Source organism: Molothrus aeneus, chromosome 24, assembly GCF_037042795.1.
Source record: "Molothrus aeneus isolate 106 chromosome 24, BPBGC_Maene_1.0, whole genome shotgun sequence".
Lineage (NCBI taxonomy): Eukaryota > Metazoa > Chordata > Aves > Passeriformes > Icteridae > Molothrus > Molothrus aeneus.
Window position 1 is genome coordinate 7,060,109 of NC_089669.1, and position 17,504 is coordinate 7,077,612.

Below are 17,504 nucleotides of genomic sequence, written 5' to 3' on the forward strand. Positions count from 1 at the left end.
GCCCGGGAGGTACCGGGGATTTGGAAGCAGGCCTGGAGGCGGTGTGACGGTAGATCGCAGGAATCTGGGGGTGATTCCGAAAATTTCGGGGCGATCCCGGGGGCAGTATCGACAGTCCGTGGTGGTACCGGGGAAGGGGAGGCAGCCCCGGGGGCGATCCCGGAGGCGGTACCGCGCATCTGGGGACGATCCCGGGGGCGGTCCCGAGCCGGTCCCGGTCTCCCCGCTGGCGGTCGCGAAGAAGACTCCGGGGCACTCCCTCGGTGCGCGGCCGGGGCCGGTGCCGGGAGCCCCGGGCGGTGCCAAAGGCGGTCCCGGTCTCCCGGCGGGTGGTCCCGAAGAAGACCCCGGGGCAAGTCCTTCGGTGAGGGGCCGGAGCCGGTGCCGGGAGCCCCGGGCGGTGCCAAGGGCGGTCCCGAGGCGGAGCCGATCGCGGTGCTGTTGCCGGTGTCGGGGCAGCGACGGAGCTCGGGGCATGGCGGGCCTGGGCGCCTCGGAACCGGGCACCGGATCCAGTCCCGTCCCGGCCACTCGCGTGGAACTCACGGTGTCCTGCAGGTAGCGGGGCCGCGGCGGGAGCCGGCACCGGGCGGCGGGGGCGCGGGGAGGCGCTGATGCTGGCGTTGGAAGGTGCTGGGGGGCACTGGGTTGCACTGTGATGTAGGGGTAGCTGCCGTTGGAGGGTGCTGGGATGCACAGAGGGGCACGGGGAAGCACTGGGGAGCTGCGTTGGAGGGTGCTGAGGTACACTGGGAGGCATTGAGATCCCGTGGGATGCACTGGGAAGCATTGGAGAGCTGGGAGCAGCTGGCGTTGTAGGGCACTGGGTTGCACTGGAACGCAATGAGACGCATTGGGAGGTACTGGAGTGCCACAGCAGCTGGCGTCGAAGGATGCCGGGGTGCACTGTGATGTATTGAGATCCCATGGGATGCTCTGGGAGGCACTGGAATGCACCGGAGAGTGGGAGCAGTTGGTGGTGTGAATTGCTGAGATGTACTGGAATGCACTGAAATGCTCTGGAAGTCACCGGGAGACACTAGGGAACAGGGTGCTGTCGGCAATGAAGAGCACTGGGAGGCACGGGGAAGCACGGGGAAGGACTGGGAAGCAGGGCAGCTGGCGCCGGAGGCACTGAAGTGCATTAGGAGGCACTGAGATTCACTGGAAGACACTGGAATGTGAATGTGCTGGTAGGCGTGGGGGAGCCTGGGGAGTACAGGGAGTGTTTGGTGTGGGGACAGAAGGGCACTGGGTAAGCCAAAGGTGCTGAGGGTGTGGGGCACTGAGGGGAGTGGGGGGCATGCGGGGGCCTTTGGGGGTCTCTGGGACTGGGAGTGCAAGAAGGTCGGGTTTGGGGGATTCTGGGGATGCAGGGGGGTCTGGTTGGACCCTGTATCCCCTGCACCCCCGGTATCCCTTGCCCACCCTGAAACTCCTGAATCCTCCGGCTGGGCTGCACTGCACCATTGCATCCCTTGTACCCCTGCCTACCCTGCAGTCCCTGTACCCTCCCTCTGCAACCTGAGGTCTTTTTTTGGTGTCCTGACACATAACTGTACCCCTGACATTTGGCATTCTTAACATGTGTCATGCTGTGCACCCTGTGCAGATGTGTCTGTGCACCCCAACGTGTCAGACATGCTTTGCACGCCAATCCCTGTCCTGGGGCACACCTGGCTGCGCACACCCTGCCACCCACCCTGTCACAACAGGGCACGACCTGTGGTTGTGCACCTCAATGTGTGCTCTGGGGCACATCTTACTGCACAACGGGTACACACAGTCATAGACACAGCCAGGTGCTCACACTCACATTCACGCTCACATTCACACACACACACACACACACACACACACACACACACATACTCTCACACTCACTCCTCTCTGCCCCCCAGGCAGCTCCTGGACAGGGACACCTTCTCTAAGTCGGACCCAAGTGAGTGAGGCAGGGGGGATGGGGTGTGTTTTGGCTCTTAGGTGTTTTGGGGAGTTTCTGGGGGGCTTGGGGTTTCTGGGGGGCTTGGGGGTGTCTGGGGGTTGGGGGGTGTCTCTGAGGTGTTTTGGGAGTATCTGGGGTTTCTGGGGGGTCTCTGGGAGCATCAGTGTCTCTGGGGAGTGTTGTGGTCTCTAGGGGTTTTTGGGGTCTCTGACATGTTTTGGGAGGTCTCTGGGATTGTTGTGGTTCTATGTGGGTTTGGGAGTCTCAAGGACATTTTGGAGGGTTCTGGGGGTTTTGGGAACACTGGGGAGTGTTGGGGTCTCTGGGGGTTTTGGGTGGTCTTTTGGGTTTTGGAGATCTCTGGGGGATTTGGGGAGCCTCTGAGGTATTTTGGGGGTGTCTGGGGGAGTTTAGGGGGATTTGGGGGGGTTCAGGGGTGTCTCTGAGGTGTTTTGGGGGCTCTCTGGGGAGTTTTGGGATTCTCTGGGAATGGTGGTGTCTCTAAGAGTTTTGGGGGTCTCTGGGGGTGCCTGCCTCCCCTGACCCCTCCCCCTGCAGTCTGTGTGCTGTACACGCAGCGCCCTGGCAGCCACCAATGGCGGGAGGTGAGTGACCCGATTGGTGGGGGACAGCCAATCAGCATGTTGGGCTGTGCTCAGCTGGCCAGTTGACATGTTAGTGTGTACTCAGCCAGCCAATCAAGATGTTGGGGTGCTAGCTGGCCAACCAATCATCAGCATGCTGGGGCAATGAATAGTCAGCATGTCTGTGTGCCAACCAGATGGCAAATCAGCATGTCAGGGGTAATGGCAGCCAGCCAGCCAAGTAGCATGTAAGATTCTGGCCTATCAGCATGTTGGGGTGATGGCCAGGTGGCCAATCAGTGTGTTGGGGTGCCAACCAGTTGGCCAGTCACCAGTGAGCAATCAGCATCTTCGGATGCAGCACCTGGACAATCAGCATTCTGGGATGCAGCAGCCATCCAATCAATGCCTGGGGGCAGAGCGATAAGCCAACCAGCATCCTGGGGATCTGGGGAGCATGTCGAGGTGCCGGGCAGCCAGCCAATCAGCTGTCAGCATGCAGCCAGGCCCCCTGTAATTAACAATGTGTTAATTGCGGGGTAATGAGCAGGGGGTGGGACAGCCCCGAGGCACAAAGCGGCACCTGGGCCCTCCCCGCCCCTGCCCACCCCTTTCCCACACGTGCCCCGGCCCGGGCCTGCTGCCCACCCTTGCCCCACTTCCTCCGCCCACATGTGTCCTCATGTCCCCAGTCTCATGTCCTCATGTCCCTGTGTCCCCATATCCTCATGTTCCCATGTCCCCAGCCCCACGTCCACATGTTGTCATATCCCTGTGTCTCCATGTCACTGTGTCCCCATATCTGTATGTCCCCATGTCCACATTCTCAGGTCCCACTGCTCCCATCGTATGCCCCACCCTCATTCCCATACTCCTGTTTTCTGGTGCTGTTCACACATCCCTGTGTTCCCATGTCTTCATGTCCCTGTGTCTTCATCCCTATGCCCCCATGACTTCGCATCTCCATGTCCCCATATCCCTGTATCCCTATCCCCCCTGCCCATGTTCTCATGTTCCCATCCCTATGCCCCCATGTCTCATCATCTCTATGTCCCCATGTCCCCGTGTCCAAATCACCACATCCCCATGTCCCTCTGTCTCCATATCCCTGTCCCCACCCCATGTTTTCCTGTCACCCCATTATCCCCACTGTACCTATATCCCCCAGTTTGGCCGGACTGAGGTCATCGACAATTCCCTGAATCCTGACTTCCTGCACAAGTTTGTCCTTGATTATTGCTTTGAGGAGCGGCAGAATCTGCGCTTTGACCTGTGAGTGGCCCCTGTGGTTCTAGTGTCACCCCCAGTGTCAACCCCCTTTCCCCCCAGGGTCACCCCCTGGCCACCCTGGCACAGCCCCTCAGGGTGTCCTTGTCCCCATCCTTGTTCTTTCCCCGTTCCTGGACCATTACCACCCTTGTTCACATCCCTGTCCCCATCCTTGTCCCGTCCCATTGTCATCCTTATCCTGGACTGGATAGTCCCCATTATGTTCCTGTCCCATCCTGTCCCTAGCCACATCTCATCCCTGTCCATTCTATTGTCCCCATCCCATCCCATCCCATCCCATCCCATCCCATCCCATCCCATCCCATCCCATTCCTTTACCTCTCCTTGTCCCATCCTATCGCTATTCTTTTCCCCATCCCATCCCCACACCTAATCCATCCCTATTTGTGTACCATCCCTCTCTAATTCCATCCCTCCCACTCCCTGTCTCCCTCCCATCGCATCCCATCCCTGTCTCCATCCCTGTTCCCATCCCTGTCCCATCCAAGGCCCCTCCTTCCTGTTCCATGCCTACATGTTCCCTCTGCCCCCAGGTATGATGTGGACTCCAAGAGCCCTGACCTCTCCAAGCATGTAAGTGCAGGATCAGTCAGCCCTGCTCCCCTGGCCTCCCTGGGATGGGCATCCCCCTGGTGACACCCAGTATTCCCAATCCTGCAGGATTTCCTGGGCCAGGCATTCTGCACCCTGGGGGAGATCGTGGGCTCAGCTGGCAGCCGCCTGGAGAAGCCCCTGACGTGAGCCCCCCCCTTTCCCCAAGTGTCCCCATGTCCCACCCCAGTAAAGCCCCTGATGTGAGCCCTCTTGTGCCCCAGTATGCCCATGTTCTTCCTAGAGAAGCCCCTGACATGAACCCCAGAGTCCCCATGTCTCTGCCCCCACCCACCTCCCTCCCCCCTCCCTTTCCCCAAGAAACCCCTCATTTGAGCCTCCACTGTGGTCCAGTGTCTCCCTCAGGGTCCCCATGCCCTGCACTGGAGAAACTCCTGATGGTAGCCCCCCTTGTCCCCAGTGTCCCATAGTCCCTCTGTCTCTGCCCCAGGGAAGCCCCCAATGTGAGCTGCCGCCCCCACTGATCCCAATGTCCCCATGACCTCTCCCATGGAGAAGCTCCTGACATGAGTCCTGCTTGTGCCCCAGTGTCCCTGAGGTCACTATGTCCTCTTTGGAGAAAATCCTGGGTTTCTCCAAAACCAGTGTTTTGGAGAAAAGTGGGAAACTCAGTGTCCCCATGTCCCCCTGGAGAAGCCCTTGACATGAACCCCCATGGTCCCAGTGTCCTCATGTCTCCCTAGGTCCCTTTTGGTGTGCCCAGGATGGACTCAGACCCCAGAGCCAACAGTGGCATTTTTGGTGGGGTTTGATGGGTCTGGCTTTTTCTTGGGAAAAAAGAAGGATCCTTTTGAAGGATCTGGCTTTTAGGGGGGCTCTGGCTTTTGGAAGGGTCTGACTTTTTGGGGTTGGCTTTTTCAGGGGCAGTTTGTTTTGTGGGAATTGACTATTTGGGGGGGCTGAATGTCTTTTGGGGACTGGCTTTTTTGAGGGGAGAAACAGCTTCTTTTTAGGGTGCTGGAATCTGGGAGGGAGCTGGGGTTTTTTTTTGTAGACTTCCTTTTTTTGGGAGTGGGGGGCTTTTTATTGGGTGGGGATCCCCTCCATCACCCTTCAGCATGTGTCCCTGCAGGATGGGGACAGCCACCATGCACTCCCGGGGCAGAAGACCTGTCCCGGCTGCCTCCCATGTGTAAGTTTTGGGGTGCTCAGTGCGCGGGGGAACCCCCCAGGGCACCACGTGTGCCCCCACTCTGCTCACATCTCATCCCGGCAGTGGCATTCCGGGGAAGAAGTGCGGCACCATCATACTCCTCGCTGAAGAGTTGGGAAACTGCCGGGTGAGCTGCGGCGGGGCAGGGGAGGGGGCGTAGCTTGGGAACCCCGGAATATCAGGGTTGGCTGAGACACACTAGCCCGCAGATGAGAGTGTGGGCTGTTTATCCTCACGCTGTATCCCGCCTGTCCTGGATCCCTCCTTCCCTCATGGAGCAGCTGCCCCAAAGGATCCCACCCCTGAGGGGAGTGCAGGGTGGATGATCCCCCCCGATTCCACCCCCCAGGACGTGGCCACACTCCAGTTCTGCGCCAACAAGCTGGATAAGAAGGATTTCTTCGGAAAATCTGACCCCTTCATGGTCTTCTACCGCAGCAACGAAGACGGGACGTGAGCGACCCCCCTTCAAAACTGCAGTGACCCTCCCACACCTCATGGGAGGGCTCAGCCCCAGCACAGGACACCCTTACGTCCCCATGGGCTGGCATTGGCGGGAGTATCTAAAAATCCTCACTGCACTGTGGGGGTGACAGATTGGGGGGCTGTTGGGCTGGGGGAGTGACTCCCTTTTACTCCTTGTCTTTCCCCCAGTTTCACCATCTGCCACAAGACGGAAGTGGTGCGGAACACACTGAACCCCGTCTGGGCAGCCTTTGCCATTCCTGTGCGTGCCCTCTGCAACGGGGACCATGACCGGTGAGTGTCAGGGGACTGCTACCCCCTGCACCCCCTCTTTGGCCCCAAAGACCTCCTTCTCCCTCTTCCCCCCATCTCTAGGGTCCACTAGGACCCCTGAACCCCCTTCTCCCCTCTCTGTCATACCCGGGGACACCCTGCACTCCCATCTTTGTGGTCTTCTGAGACCCCCAGAACCCCCTTCCTCCCATCTCTATGGGCCCTCAGGACCCCCTTTTCCTTCTTTCTCCCATCTCCAAGGTCCTCCAGGAATCCCTGCACCCCATGTCCCCATCTGTGTGGTACCTCTGGACTCTCAGAGCCTCCCTCACTCCATGTCCATGGTACCCCTGGATCCCCTTCCCCTCTCTCTGCAGTACCCCAGAATCCCTTCCCCTGTGTCTGTGGTACCTCAGGACCCTCTTTACCCCCTTCTCCTCATCTCTGTGGTACCTCGGGACCCCCTGCTGTCCATCCACCTTCTCTGTGGCCCCATGAGACACCCTCTGTGGCCACCTCAACTCCCAGAACCCCTTCCCCTGTCTCTGTGGTACCAGTAGCACACCCCCGCCCCCCCTGCCCCCCCAGTGTTACCCGCTTTTGCCCTTTTGCCTCAGTTTACCCATCTGAGCAATGGGCATCGCAGCTGTCACCGAGCTATTCCTCCCCCCCCCAATCCCAAACCAGTGTCATCAGCTACTGTCCTGGCAAAAATCTCTTCACACTGCTTTGGCCCCATGTTGAATGTTGCTGTGGCAACGATGGATAAAAATATCCTGAGGAGGAGAAGGAAGCAGGAAAAAGCCCACAGAGGCGTCAAAACAAATCCCACAGGGAGCGGGGGGTTGTGTGTGACGGGTGCCCAGGGGAGGGGGGGGAGGAGGTTGGGATTTGGGGGTGTCGGTGACCCCCCCCCTCTGCCTTGCAGAGCCATCAAGGTGGAAGTATATGACTGGGACCGTGATGGCAGGTGAGCTGTGTGTGGTCCTGGAGACCCTCCACACCCTGCACCTGCCCCCCTCAGGTGACAGGGACCCCCCACCACCCCTGCATCCCCGGGGAGATGGAGCCCCCCCCCCCCCGCAGTTGATGGGAATCCCCCCTGGCTATTCGGGACTCTCTGGCTGATGGGAAACCTCCTGGGCAATGGGAAGCCCCCCATCCCCACACCACTGACTGGTGGGGATCCCCCGGGTAATGGGAACCTCCCAAACCGGACTGATGGAGATTCACTGGCTGTGCAGCCACGACTTCATCGGGGAGTTCACCACCAGTTATCGGGAGCTGGCACGAGGCCAGAGCCACTTCAACGTGTACGAGGTGAGGGGGGATGGGTACATGGGCATGGGGGTCCTGCACCACCCCCCATGGGGGTCATGGTCCCACTGCTGCACCCCCAGATGTTACGGTGCCCAGGGACCCTGTGCTGCACCTCTGTGTGTTGGGGTCTTAACACTGCACTCCTTGGGTGTTATGGTCCCCAGGGTCCGTCTCTGCTGCACCTCTGTGTGCCGGTGTCTCTGTGTAGGTGCTACATACCCCTGGATCCCCGTGATGCAATCCCGGGATGTTGTGGTCCCCAGGGTCCCTCCCAATCCTGCACCTTGGTGTGCCATATACCCAAGGGTCCCTCTCCTGCACTCTGAGGTGCAGTGATGCCCAGGGTGCTCATGCTGCAGCCATAGAGGTTTATAGTCCCCATGATTCCCTGTGCCTAGGGTGTTGGGATCCCCACACTGCACCCCTGGGGTGTTATGGTTTCCATGCTGCACCCTGGGGTGCAGCACCCACAGCTGCTCCCTTGGGGGTCCCCAGCCCCCACCATGGATCTCCAGCTGCACTACAATCCCCAGGGTCCCCACATGCACCCCTGGGTGTCACAGCCCACCATGTGCTTCTCAAGGTCCCTCTCTGCACCTCAGTACAGTGCTCCCACTGCTGCCTCCCAGGGTATTCTGTGCCCCCCTGTCCCCCTGGATGTGACAGTCCATTACACTGCTCCCTGGAGCCTCCTGTCGCTGTGAGAAGCAGACCCCTTCGCTCTCCTCTCATCCCTGCAGGTGGTGAACCCCCGGAAGAAGATGAAGAAGAAGAAGTACCTGAACTCAGGGACAGTGAGGATGGGGATGTGCAGAGGGGGAGGACACAGGGGGAGTGGGCACTTCTCCCCTGAGTCCCATGTCCCCACAGGTGACATTGCTGTCCTTCACTGTGGAGGCTGAGCACACCTTCCTGGACTACATCAGGGGCGGGTGAGGAGGGGGTCCCCAGCACCTCCAGCTGCACTTTTGAGGGTCCCGAACACCCCCAGCTCCTTCCTTGGGAGTACCCAGCACTCTGAGCTGCTCCCTCAAGGGCAGAGAATCCCCAACATCCCCAGCCTCTATTTCACTGGCAGGGCAGTCCCCAGGACTGCCATCTCCTCCCTTGGAGGTCCCCAGTACCCACTGCTGCTCCCTCGGGGATGGGGGGGAGGGGTGGATGGTGTTCCTGCTATCCTCAGCTCCTCCCTGTGGGATCCCCAACACCCCCAGTTGCTCCACTGGGGGGTCCTCAGCACACCTAGCTCCTCCATTGGGGGTCTCAGCACTCCCACCCAGATGCCTCCTTGCAGGCAGGCTGTCCCCATCACCCACAGCTGCTTCACTGGTAGTCCCCAGCACCCACAATTGCTCCCTTTAGAAGTCTCCAGCACTTCCAACAGCTTTGGGGTCCCCAACACCCACAGTTGCTCCTTTGGGAAAAGAGGATCCCCACCACTCCCATCTTCTCCATTGTGAATCCTCAGCACCCCACCCAGATACTCCCTCATGGGCAGGGGCTCCCCAGCACTCCCAAATTGGTCATTTGGGGCTCCTCAGCACCCGCAGCCACTCCTTTAGGTGCAGCACTGACACCTCAGTGCAGGGATACTTGGGGGTGCTCTGAATTGTGATATGGGTGCACCCAGTCCAGCCTGTGGCCAGAGGGGTGCCCCACCCCAAACCCACAAGTCACCCCCTAGATCACCCCAAGGCCACTTTAACCCCCCAGGACCCAACTCAACTTCACAGTGGCCATAGACTTCACGGCATCCAATGGTGAGTGGCAACTGTGTTCCCCCTGAGGGATTTATTTGGGACAGTTGTAACCAGTTTGGTGGTGTCATCCTTGTCACCAGCTTGGGGACATGGTGTTGTTGTCCTTGTAGTTGTGTTGGACACATGGTCATGTCTCCCTTGTCACTGGGTTGGGGACCCAGTGGCGTCTCCCTTGTCACTCCCTTGGGTTGGGGTCACGATGGCATTGTCCTTATTGTGGGTTTGGGGCCATGGCGGTGTTATATTTGTCACTGTATTGGTACTACAGTGGTGTCATACTTGTCACCAGCTGTCTCTGGGTTGGGGATTTGGTGCCATCATCACCACTGAGTTTGGTGGTGCCATTCTTGTCACTGGGTTGGGGTCATGGCAATGTCTTCCTTGTCACTGTTGGTTCCATGGTGGTGTCATCCGTGTCACCAGCTGTCACCAGGTTGGGGACGTGGTGGCATCACCTTTGTCACCAAATTGGGAATATGGTGGTGTCACCCTTGTGACTGGGTTGGGGATGTGGGGGCATTTGGAGACATGGTGGGATCATCCTTGTCCTTGTCACCGTGTTGGGAATGACATCATCCTTGCCACTGGGTTGGGGCCATAGTGGTGCCATGGTTGTGGGAATGCTGGGGGTGTTATGGGGGTGCTGGGGGGGCTGTGGGGGTGCTGAGCCCCATGCCTGTGCAGGGAACCCCTCACAGCCCACGTCCCTGCACTACCTGAGCCCCTTCCAGCTGAATGCCTACAGCCTGGCACTGAGGGCTGTGGGGGACATCATCCAGGACTACGACAGTGACAAAATGTTCCCAGCCCTTGGCTTTGGTGCCAAGGTCCCCCCGGATGGGCACGTGTCCCACGAGTTCCCACTGGTGAGGGGCCAAGGCGGGACAGGACTGTGGATGAAGGGTGGTGTCCTTGTCACGAAGTTGGGGCCATGGTGGAATCATCGTGTCATGTTGTTTGGGACATGGAGGGACATTGTCCTTGGGTTGGGGCTGTGGTGGTGTGATCCTTGTCACTGGTCTGGGGCCATGGCAGTGTCATCCCTATCACCAGGTTAGGAAGGGGCTTGGTGTTGTCACCAGTTTGGGGTCATAGTGGTCTCATCCTTGATCACCAAGTTGGGTATATGGTGTGTTTGGATTGGATATGGACTGGGGATGTGGTGGTGTCATCCTTATCCTTGGGCTGGGAACATAGTGGCATCATCATTTTGTGACTGGTTTGGGGTCATGGCAGTGTCACCAGGTTGGAGACATAGTAGTATCATCCTCGTCACCAGGTTCAGGATGTGGTGGTGTGGTCTTTGTCACTGTGCCGGGCATATGATGATGTTGTCCTTGTCACCTATTCTCACTGTGTTGGGGACATAGTGGTATCATTTTTGTCACTGGGTTGGGGATGTGGTGGTGTCATCCTTGTCTTGGGTTGGGAACATAGTGGCATCATCATTTTGTCACTGGGTTGGGGCCATGGCAGTATCATCCTTGACACTGAGTTGGGAACATGTTGGTGTCTCCCTTGTTACCGCATTGTGGACATTGTGGGATTGTCCTTGTTAGCATTTGGGGGCCACGGCAATGCCATCTTTGTCTGTGGGTGGGGTGCATGGTGTCATCCTGTCCATGGGTGGGGGCTGTGGTGTCACCGTGCTCCTGGTGACCCTGCGGCAGAATGGGGATGCATCAAACCCGGCGTGCCATGGCATTGCGGGGGTGCTGGAGGCGTATCAGCGCAGCCTGCGCCATGTCCAGCTCTACGGCCCCACCAACTTTGCCCCTGTTGTCAACCATGTTGCCCGGTAAGGGGGGCCCCATGCCCTGGGGTGGGGTCCCTGTGTCCTCGGCGTCACGCAGGGTCCCCCTAGCTCAGCGGCCACGGTGCTGGACGGATCCCAGTACTTTGTCCTCCTCATCATCACCGATGGTGTCATCTCTGACATGGCCCAGACCAAGGAGGCCATTGTCAATGTGAGACCCTCATAGTGGCATTGGGGTGGGTGGTGGCACCCCTGGGTGCTGGGGACTTGGGACCCTTGGGTGATGGGGGCAGTGGAGAGGGATTGGGACCCTTGAAGGGGGTAGGAAAGGATGGAGACCCCTGGGTGCTGGGGGGTTGAGGAGGAGCTAGAAGGGGGATAGGAAGGGGCTTGAACTCCTGGGTTCTGAGGGGTTGGGGGTAGTTGGGACCCTTTGGGTGATGGGATGGGTGAAGAGGAGCTGGGACCCTGAAGCTGAGAGGGAAGGGGTGGGTTGGCACCCTTGCATATTGGAGGGATGGGGAAGGCGCTGGGAGCCCTGGGTACTGGGGGGGGGTGTGGACCCCTGGGTGCTGGAGGCAGTGAGGAGGGACTGGGACCAGTGAGAGGTGGGAAAGGGCTTGGACCCCCAGGGTTCAATGTGCAGGGGTGTCTGGAACCCCTGGGTGCTGCAAGGGGACTGGGAAGTTCCTGGAACCCCCTGGTGCCATTGGGGAGGTCTGAGACCTTTGGGTGATGGGGGGGTGGTAAGGGACTGGAATCCTTGGGGGAGGGGGTGTTGGCACCCCTGGGTGCTGCAGGGAGGGGGGGGTGGCTCATTTGGTGGCAGCATCATTAAATTTCATGGGACTGCCTTTACCCCCTGGCTCCTTCAGGCTGCCAAATTGCCCATGTCCATTATCATCGTGGGGGTTGGCCAGGCCGAGTTTGATGGTAAGATCTGGGGGCTGGGGGGAACTAGGGGAAGGCTGAGGGGATGGGGGCGGGGTCCTTTGGCCACTGAACTATGAGTTGAATGTGTCAGCATATGAATGGACTCAGCACACCCCAGCTTGGGGGTTCTGGCTGTGAGGTTGAGAGGGACATAATGGGATCCCATCCTGGGATGGGGGGCACTGGGGTGCTGCTGACCTCCCCCCTACATTGCTCCCAGCCATGGTGGAGCTAGATGGGGATGACATCCGCATCTCTTCCCGTGGCAAAGTGGCTGAGCGTGATATCGTCCAGGTAACCAACCTCACCAATGAGGAATTTGGGGACCCCCTCCCAGCCCACCCAGCAGGGTGGTGGTGAGGGGGTGCCCTGGGGAGCTCAAATCAGCCCCATCACTCCTGGAGAGCACTTGGTGGGACTGGTATGGAGGAGTGATAAGGTGGACTGGGAAATGGGGGGCACTGGGACATGGGAATGCAATGGGTTTGGGATGCACCTAGATGGGGGGATGCACTGGGATTTGGGGGTGCACTGGCACATGGTAGGGGCACTTCACTGGGAAAAGAAGGTGCCCTGGGACTTGGGATGTACCTTGGAATGAGGGTGCACTGCGACATGGGAGCGTATTAGGATATGGGAAGCACTGAGCCATGAAGGAGACAATAGCACGTGAAAGGAAGTTTACTGGGAAATAGTGGGGGGGGTTGGAATTGAGATGTCAGGGATGTGCTGGGACACAGAAGCAGTGCACTGTGACATGGGAGGGATGCACTGGGAAAAAGGAGTGGAATGGGGTTTGGAATGTACCTCAGTGGAGGGAGACACTGGGACATTGGGTGCACTGGGTACATGTTGGAGGCCTTCACTGGGAAAAGTGGGTACACTGAGATTTGGAATGTACCTTGGAATGGGGGGGCAGTGGGACATGGAGGTCTATCAGGATATGGGGGGCACTTTGGCATGAAGGGGGTTGGTACTGGGAAAGGGGGGGACACTGGGATGTGGGGGGCACTGGGACATGGAGGGGCATATACTGGGATATGTAGTTTCACTGGGACATGAAGAGGACGTGTACTAAGACATTCTGGGGGAGGCTGTGCTGTGAAAAAAGAGTGCAGTGAGACTTAGGATGTTCCTGGATATGGGGGGAAGCCCAGATCATTAGCAGGCAGGAACACTGGGACATTGGAGGGAGGCAATGGGATATGGGATGCACCTGGATGTGGGGGGCACTGGGACATGAGGAGGGTGCGCTGGCAAATGAAGGGGGCACTGGGCACCAGGATGGACCCGGATGGGGGGAGCATTGGGACATGGGGTGTATTGGGAAATAGGAAGAGGCACTGGGACATGGGGTGTATTGGGAAATAGGAAGAGACACTGGGATGTGGGGGCTGTGGGAAATGGGAGGCACTGGGATATGGAGGGGCATTGGGGCTTGGGATGCACATGGATGTGGGGGTGCCCTGGGACATGAAGAGGGCTGTATTGGGAAATGGGGAACACTGGGATGTGGGAGTACATTAGGACATGGAGGGGGGGGGGGTACCAGGATGGGGGGGGGGGCACTGGGTCTTAGTATGTACCTGAATGTGAGGGACACTGAGACATCAGGAATGGGGAGGGGACACTGGAGCTGCTGTGTGTAGGGCACACAGTTCCGGGGCCTTCCCGGTCCTGGACCCCCTCAATCGCTGTGCCCCCCTCCAGTTTGTTCCATTTCGTGACTACATGACGGGGGGTCCCGGTGCGGGGCTGAGCATGGCAGGGCTGGCACGAGAAGTCCTCGCTGAGATTCCCGACCAGCTCCTCTCTTACATGAAGGCACGGGGCATAAAACCACACCCCCATCCCTCCCATGTCCCCTGAAACCCTCCCATCCTGACTGTCCACTCCCAACACACCATGTCCCTTCATCCTACCCCAGAACCCTCTATCCAGGCATACTCTGTCAGGGACCTGGGACTGGAGGTCCTTCTCCTCCTTTCCACAACCTTGGGGTCCCCTCCCCAATCCAGGTTCCCACCACCACACCCATAAACCAGCTTTTGGGTTTCTCGGGGGAATTGGGATGGTGTTGCCTGAGCATTCTTGGCTATGGGACTGTCGCCTATACCCATCCAGGACTGTCCTTTCCCCTAGAAAAGTAGTAGGGGGTCTTCAGCAGCCTGACCAGAAAGCTGGGGTGCACAGGAGCCTCCACCAAATGTGGAGTGCCCCCCTAGCATGATGCATGACCCCTCCTCACCTCACAGACCTCCCCAAATCCATGGTTCTCCTGCATGACCTGGGCTGATCCTACTGGGGTCCCCAGTGTTTTGATGTTCTCCCTTGCTGTGTTGCCTGTGTCCATGTGGGTTTGCATTGAGTTGCCTTAAATCGCAATAAATTAATTGTGGCTTTAATTACAGCCCCCTCCCCTGGGATGCTCAAGCATCTCCCCTAAAAGGGGCCCTGTCCTGGCTGTATGTGTAACCCCCCAATGTGTGACCCTCCCCAGCTGTGGGACACCTCCCAGGACTGTGACAACTCCCCTGCACAGCTGTGTGACTCCCCCACTCCAGCTATGACCCCCCCTAGCTCTGCCCCCTCCGCACCTGTGATCCCCTCCAAGCTGTGACAGCCCAGCCCTGACCCCTCCCCAGCTGTGTGATCCCCCACACACCAAGTGAACCCCCTCAAAAGGAATGACCTCCCTGGCTGTGTGACCCTCCCCCTAGCTCTGACAGCCCCCAGCAGTGCAATGGCCCCCATGTCTGATATCCCCTGGCTGTGTGTGATGCCCCCACACGCTGTAACCCCCCTCAGACTTTGGCATCCCCCCAGGTCTAACTCCTCACCAGGTGTGTGTGACACCCCTTCAGTGTGTGACACCTCCTGACTCTGTGTGACCCTGCCCCCACTGTGTGACTCCCAAAATTGCAAATACACAGAAACTGCCTGGGGCAGGGGAGAGTTGGGTTATTTACAGGACTCTGCTCCCCTGCACCCCAAAAATGTTTGAAGAGGGCCCTGGGAAGTCAGGGGGGCTCACAGAGACCCCATACTCCAATTCAGGGGGTCATAAAGCTTCTGAAACCCAACTGGGGATCGAAGAGACCTCATATCCCACTGGGGGGTTCACTAAGCATCCACACCCCAGTTATAGTGGTCACAAAGTCCTCACACTCTACTTTAGGGTAACAAAGCACACCCCAACTGTGTTTGTGGGGTCTCATAAAGCCCCCCACCCCAAAGGGGAGGAGGGGTCACAAAGTGCCTACACTCCAACTTGGGAGAGATAATAAAACCCCTGCACCCAAATTGAGGGGGTCACAGACATCCCAGCTGGGTGAGGTCACAAAGTGCCTGCCCATCCCCCATCTTGAGGGTCACAAAGCCCCTCCACTCCAATGGGGAGGTGAAAAGGCTTCCTCCCCCTGGCTGGGAGGTGGGGGTTGTTTTAGGCCCCTGTGTCCTCCCCAAAAGAAGTGGCTTTCCAATGTAAGGGGATTGTACTAGTGCTGAGACCAAACCGGTCGGCAGGTACTAGGGGGGAAACCCCATGTTGGGGTGGCTGCTCTCACTCCCCCCTTCCTGCACCCCTTCAGGCTGCGGGGGCCCTCCAGATCTGCTTCAAGATTCCATTCTTTATTGCTGCATTTCCCTCGGCCAAGGTCAGCCCCAGGGGAAACCAGCACAGATCCCAGGGGGCACAGACCCTAAATGGCACACCAAAACACGGGGAGCCTCCCTCACATCAGGCAGTGTGAAAAGCCTCATGTTGTTGTGGAGAGGAACAGGAGGGGAGAAAGGCCCTGAGACCCCCATAGCAGGGCTGACACGAGGGGTGTCATCTTTCACCCAAGGGATGTCAGGGGTTGCTAATGGAAATGAAACACTCCAAATCAAGGGGGAGGAGGGGCAGATGAAGCCCTGCATGTATGTCCCCCTGCAGAAGAGCAAGGAGAAGATCCTTGACTGCTTGGGGGAGCTCACCTTGTTTTGTGAGGAGGCCCTGTCAGTTTGGAGCCTGACTGTTTGGGAAGGTCTTTGCCCGTCTGGGCGAACCCACTGTGAGGGGGGAGGGCCCAGCAAGGCATCTGCAAGGCTGCTGCTCCAGGAAATCCTGAGGAGAGACATGATTGTCATACACTCGGGTTCCTCCACGTTTATCCATTGGGCCTTCCCCAAACACTAACCTCTTTAGAATCAACGTGGAAAACAATTTGGGTTAGGATTAGGATTGGGGATTACGGTTAGGGATTAGGGTTAGTGTGAGGGTTAATTCTCCATTTAGATTTCTGTCTAGAATTTATTCAGAAATGTTCCACTGGGGGTTGTCCGTTTCCTTCAGTCACCACCGTACCACAACAGCCTCGGATCGGGGGTGGGATGTGTGCCGGAGTAAACCCTGCAGCAAAAGCCTTCCTCCTAAAAGACGGCAGAATCTTAAAAACCTCTCCTCAAGGCCATCTCTGCTAATGAATTGCTGAAAGTCGAAACGTGTGCTTCATCTCAGCCGAGTACATAAGATATGGCAAACTCGTGCCACAAAGCACAGGCCCCCTCAGCCCCATGCCGGTCGCCCCCGTGCCGCCCTTAAGCCTTGCCCGATGCCTTCGCGCGCTGCCCCCGCAGCCGTGCCGCGCCTGCTGCCGGCGCTGCGCCTGCCTACGGCCCTGGAACCACTGCGCTCTGCTGTGCCTGCAGGCCGCTGCTGCCGACAGTCGAAAGGGACTCTGCATGTCCGGCCGCCCTTGGCCGCCTGACCCTGCTCTTGGCCCCACGCCAAATCCGCCCCGCGCCCGAACCCGGCGGCACCTTCCCGCCGCCCGCCCCTCTCCTCCTTGCTGTGTTTGGATTGATCCGAAGCTGCCGGAGCTCCAGGAGCCTTTGGACACCGCTCCCAGGGATGCACAGGCTGCCATTGTTGGGCTGTCTGTGCAGGGCCAGGGGCTACACCCCATGATTCTGCTGGCTCCCTCCCATCTTAGCCCTTTCTGCAATTCTCACCCTTTGGCTCAGCCTTTGTGTCCCCTCGAGGCACTGGCAGAGCTATTGGTGACAGGGCAGGAGCAGGGCAGCCCCAGCGTTCCCCTGTGTGTGACACCCCAGGGGTGACAGCCCCAGCATTCCCTCCCTGGAGACGCTTCAAGGGACGCGCCCACAGCCACAGCCAGTCAATGGAACTGACCGGCCAATGAACACCCTGGCCTGGGCTCAGGGAAGGTCCCCTTGGCCACCTCCACAGTGCCACCGGCGTCAGATACAGTTACATACCTCTGCCCAGAGCTGACAGGGAAGGTACATTAAAAAGAAAAAAACTCCAACAAAAGCCAACTCCACCCTTCAGAGCTGCTCCCTCCTTCCCTAATTTCACCTGCACTCACACAGGACCTGAGACTAAAAGCAATGAGCACTCCTCAGGCAG

General features: G+C 58.6%; 1 protein-coding gene across 6 annotated transcripts; it reads left to right on the forward strand.

Moving 5' to 3' along the window:
* The first annotated feature begins 10 nt into the window (after nt 1-10).
* Nucleotides 11-14,501, forward strand: CPNE5 (copine 5). Of its 6 annotated transcripts, none has more exons than XM_066565095.1 (21): nt 11-558; nt 1,902-1,942; nt 2,504-2,550; nt 3,698-3,801; nt 4,308-4,392; nt 4,480-4,556; nt 5,504-5,563; nt 5,648-5,711; nt 5,934-6,037; nt 6,239-6,343; nt 7,251-7,292; nt 7,567-7,642; nt 8,383-8,436; nt 8,513-8,574; nt 9,356-9,402; nt 10,087-10,268; nt 11,073-11,200; nt 11,267-11,369; nt 12,034-12,091; nt 12,312-12,385; nt 13,802-14,501. In XM_066565095.1, exons 1-21 carry the CDS (start codon nt 476-478, stop codon nt 13,958-13,960), a joined length of 1,755 nt encoding a protein of 584 aa, XP_066421192.1. In that variant the 5' UTR covers nt 11-475; the 3' UTR covers nt 13,961-14,501. The 6 variants fall into 6 exon arrangements, with proteins under 6 accessions (XP_066421192.1, XP_066421198.1, XP_066421194.1 ...); XM_066565101.1 differs by having other exon boundaries at nt 4,353-4,392; nt 5,504-5,561; nt 5,604-5,711; XM_066565096.1 differs by having other exon boundaries at nt 48-558; nt 4,353-4,392.
* The last annotated feature ends 3,003 nt before the right edge of the window (nt 14,502-17,504 follow it).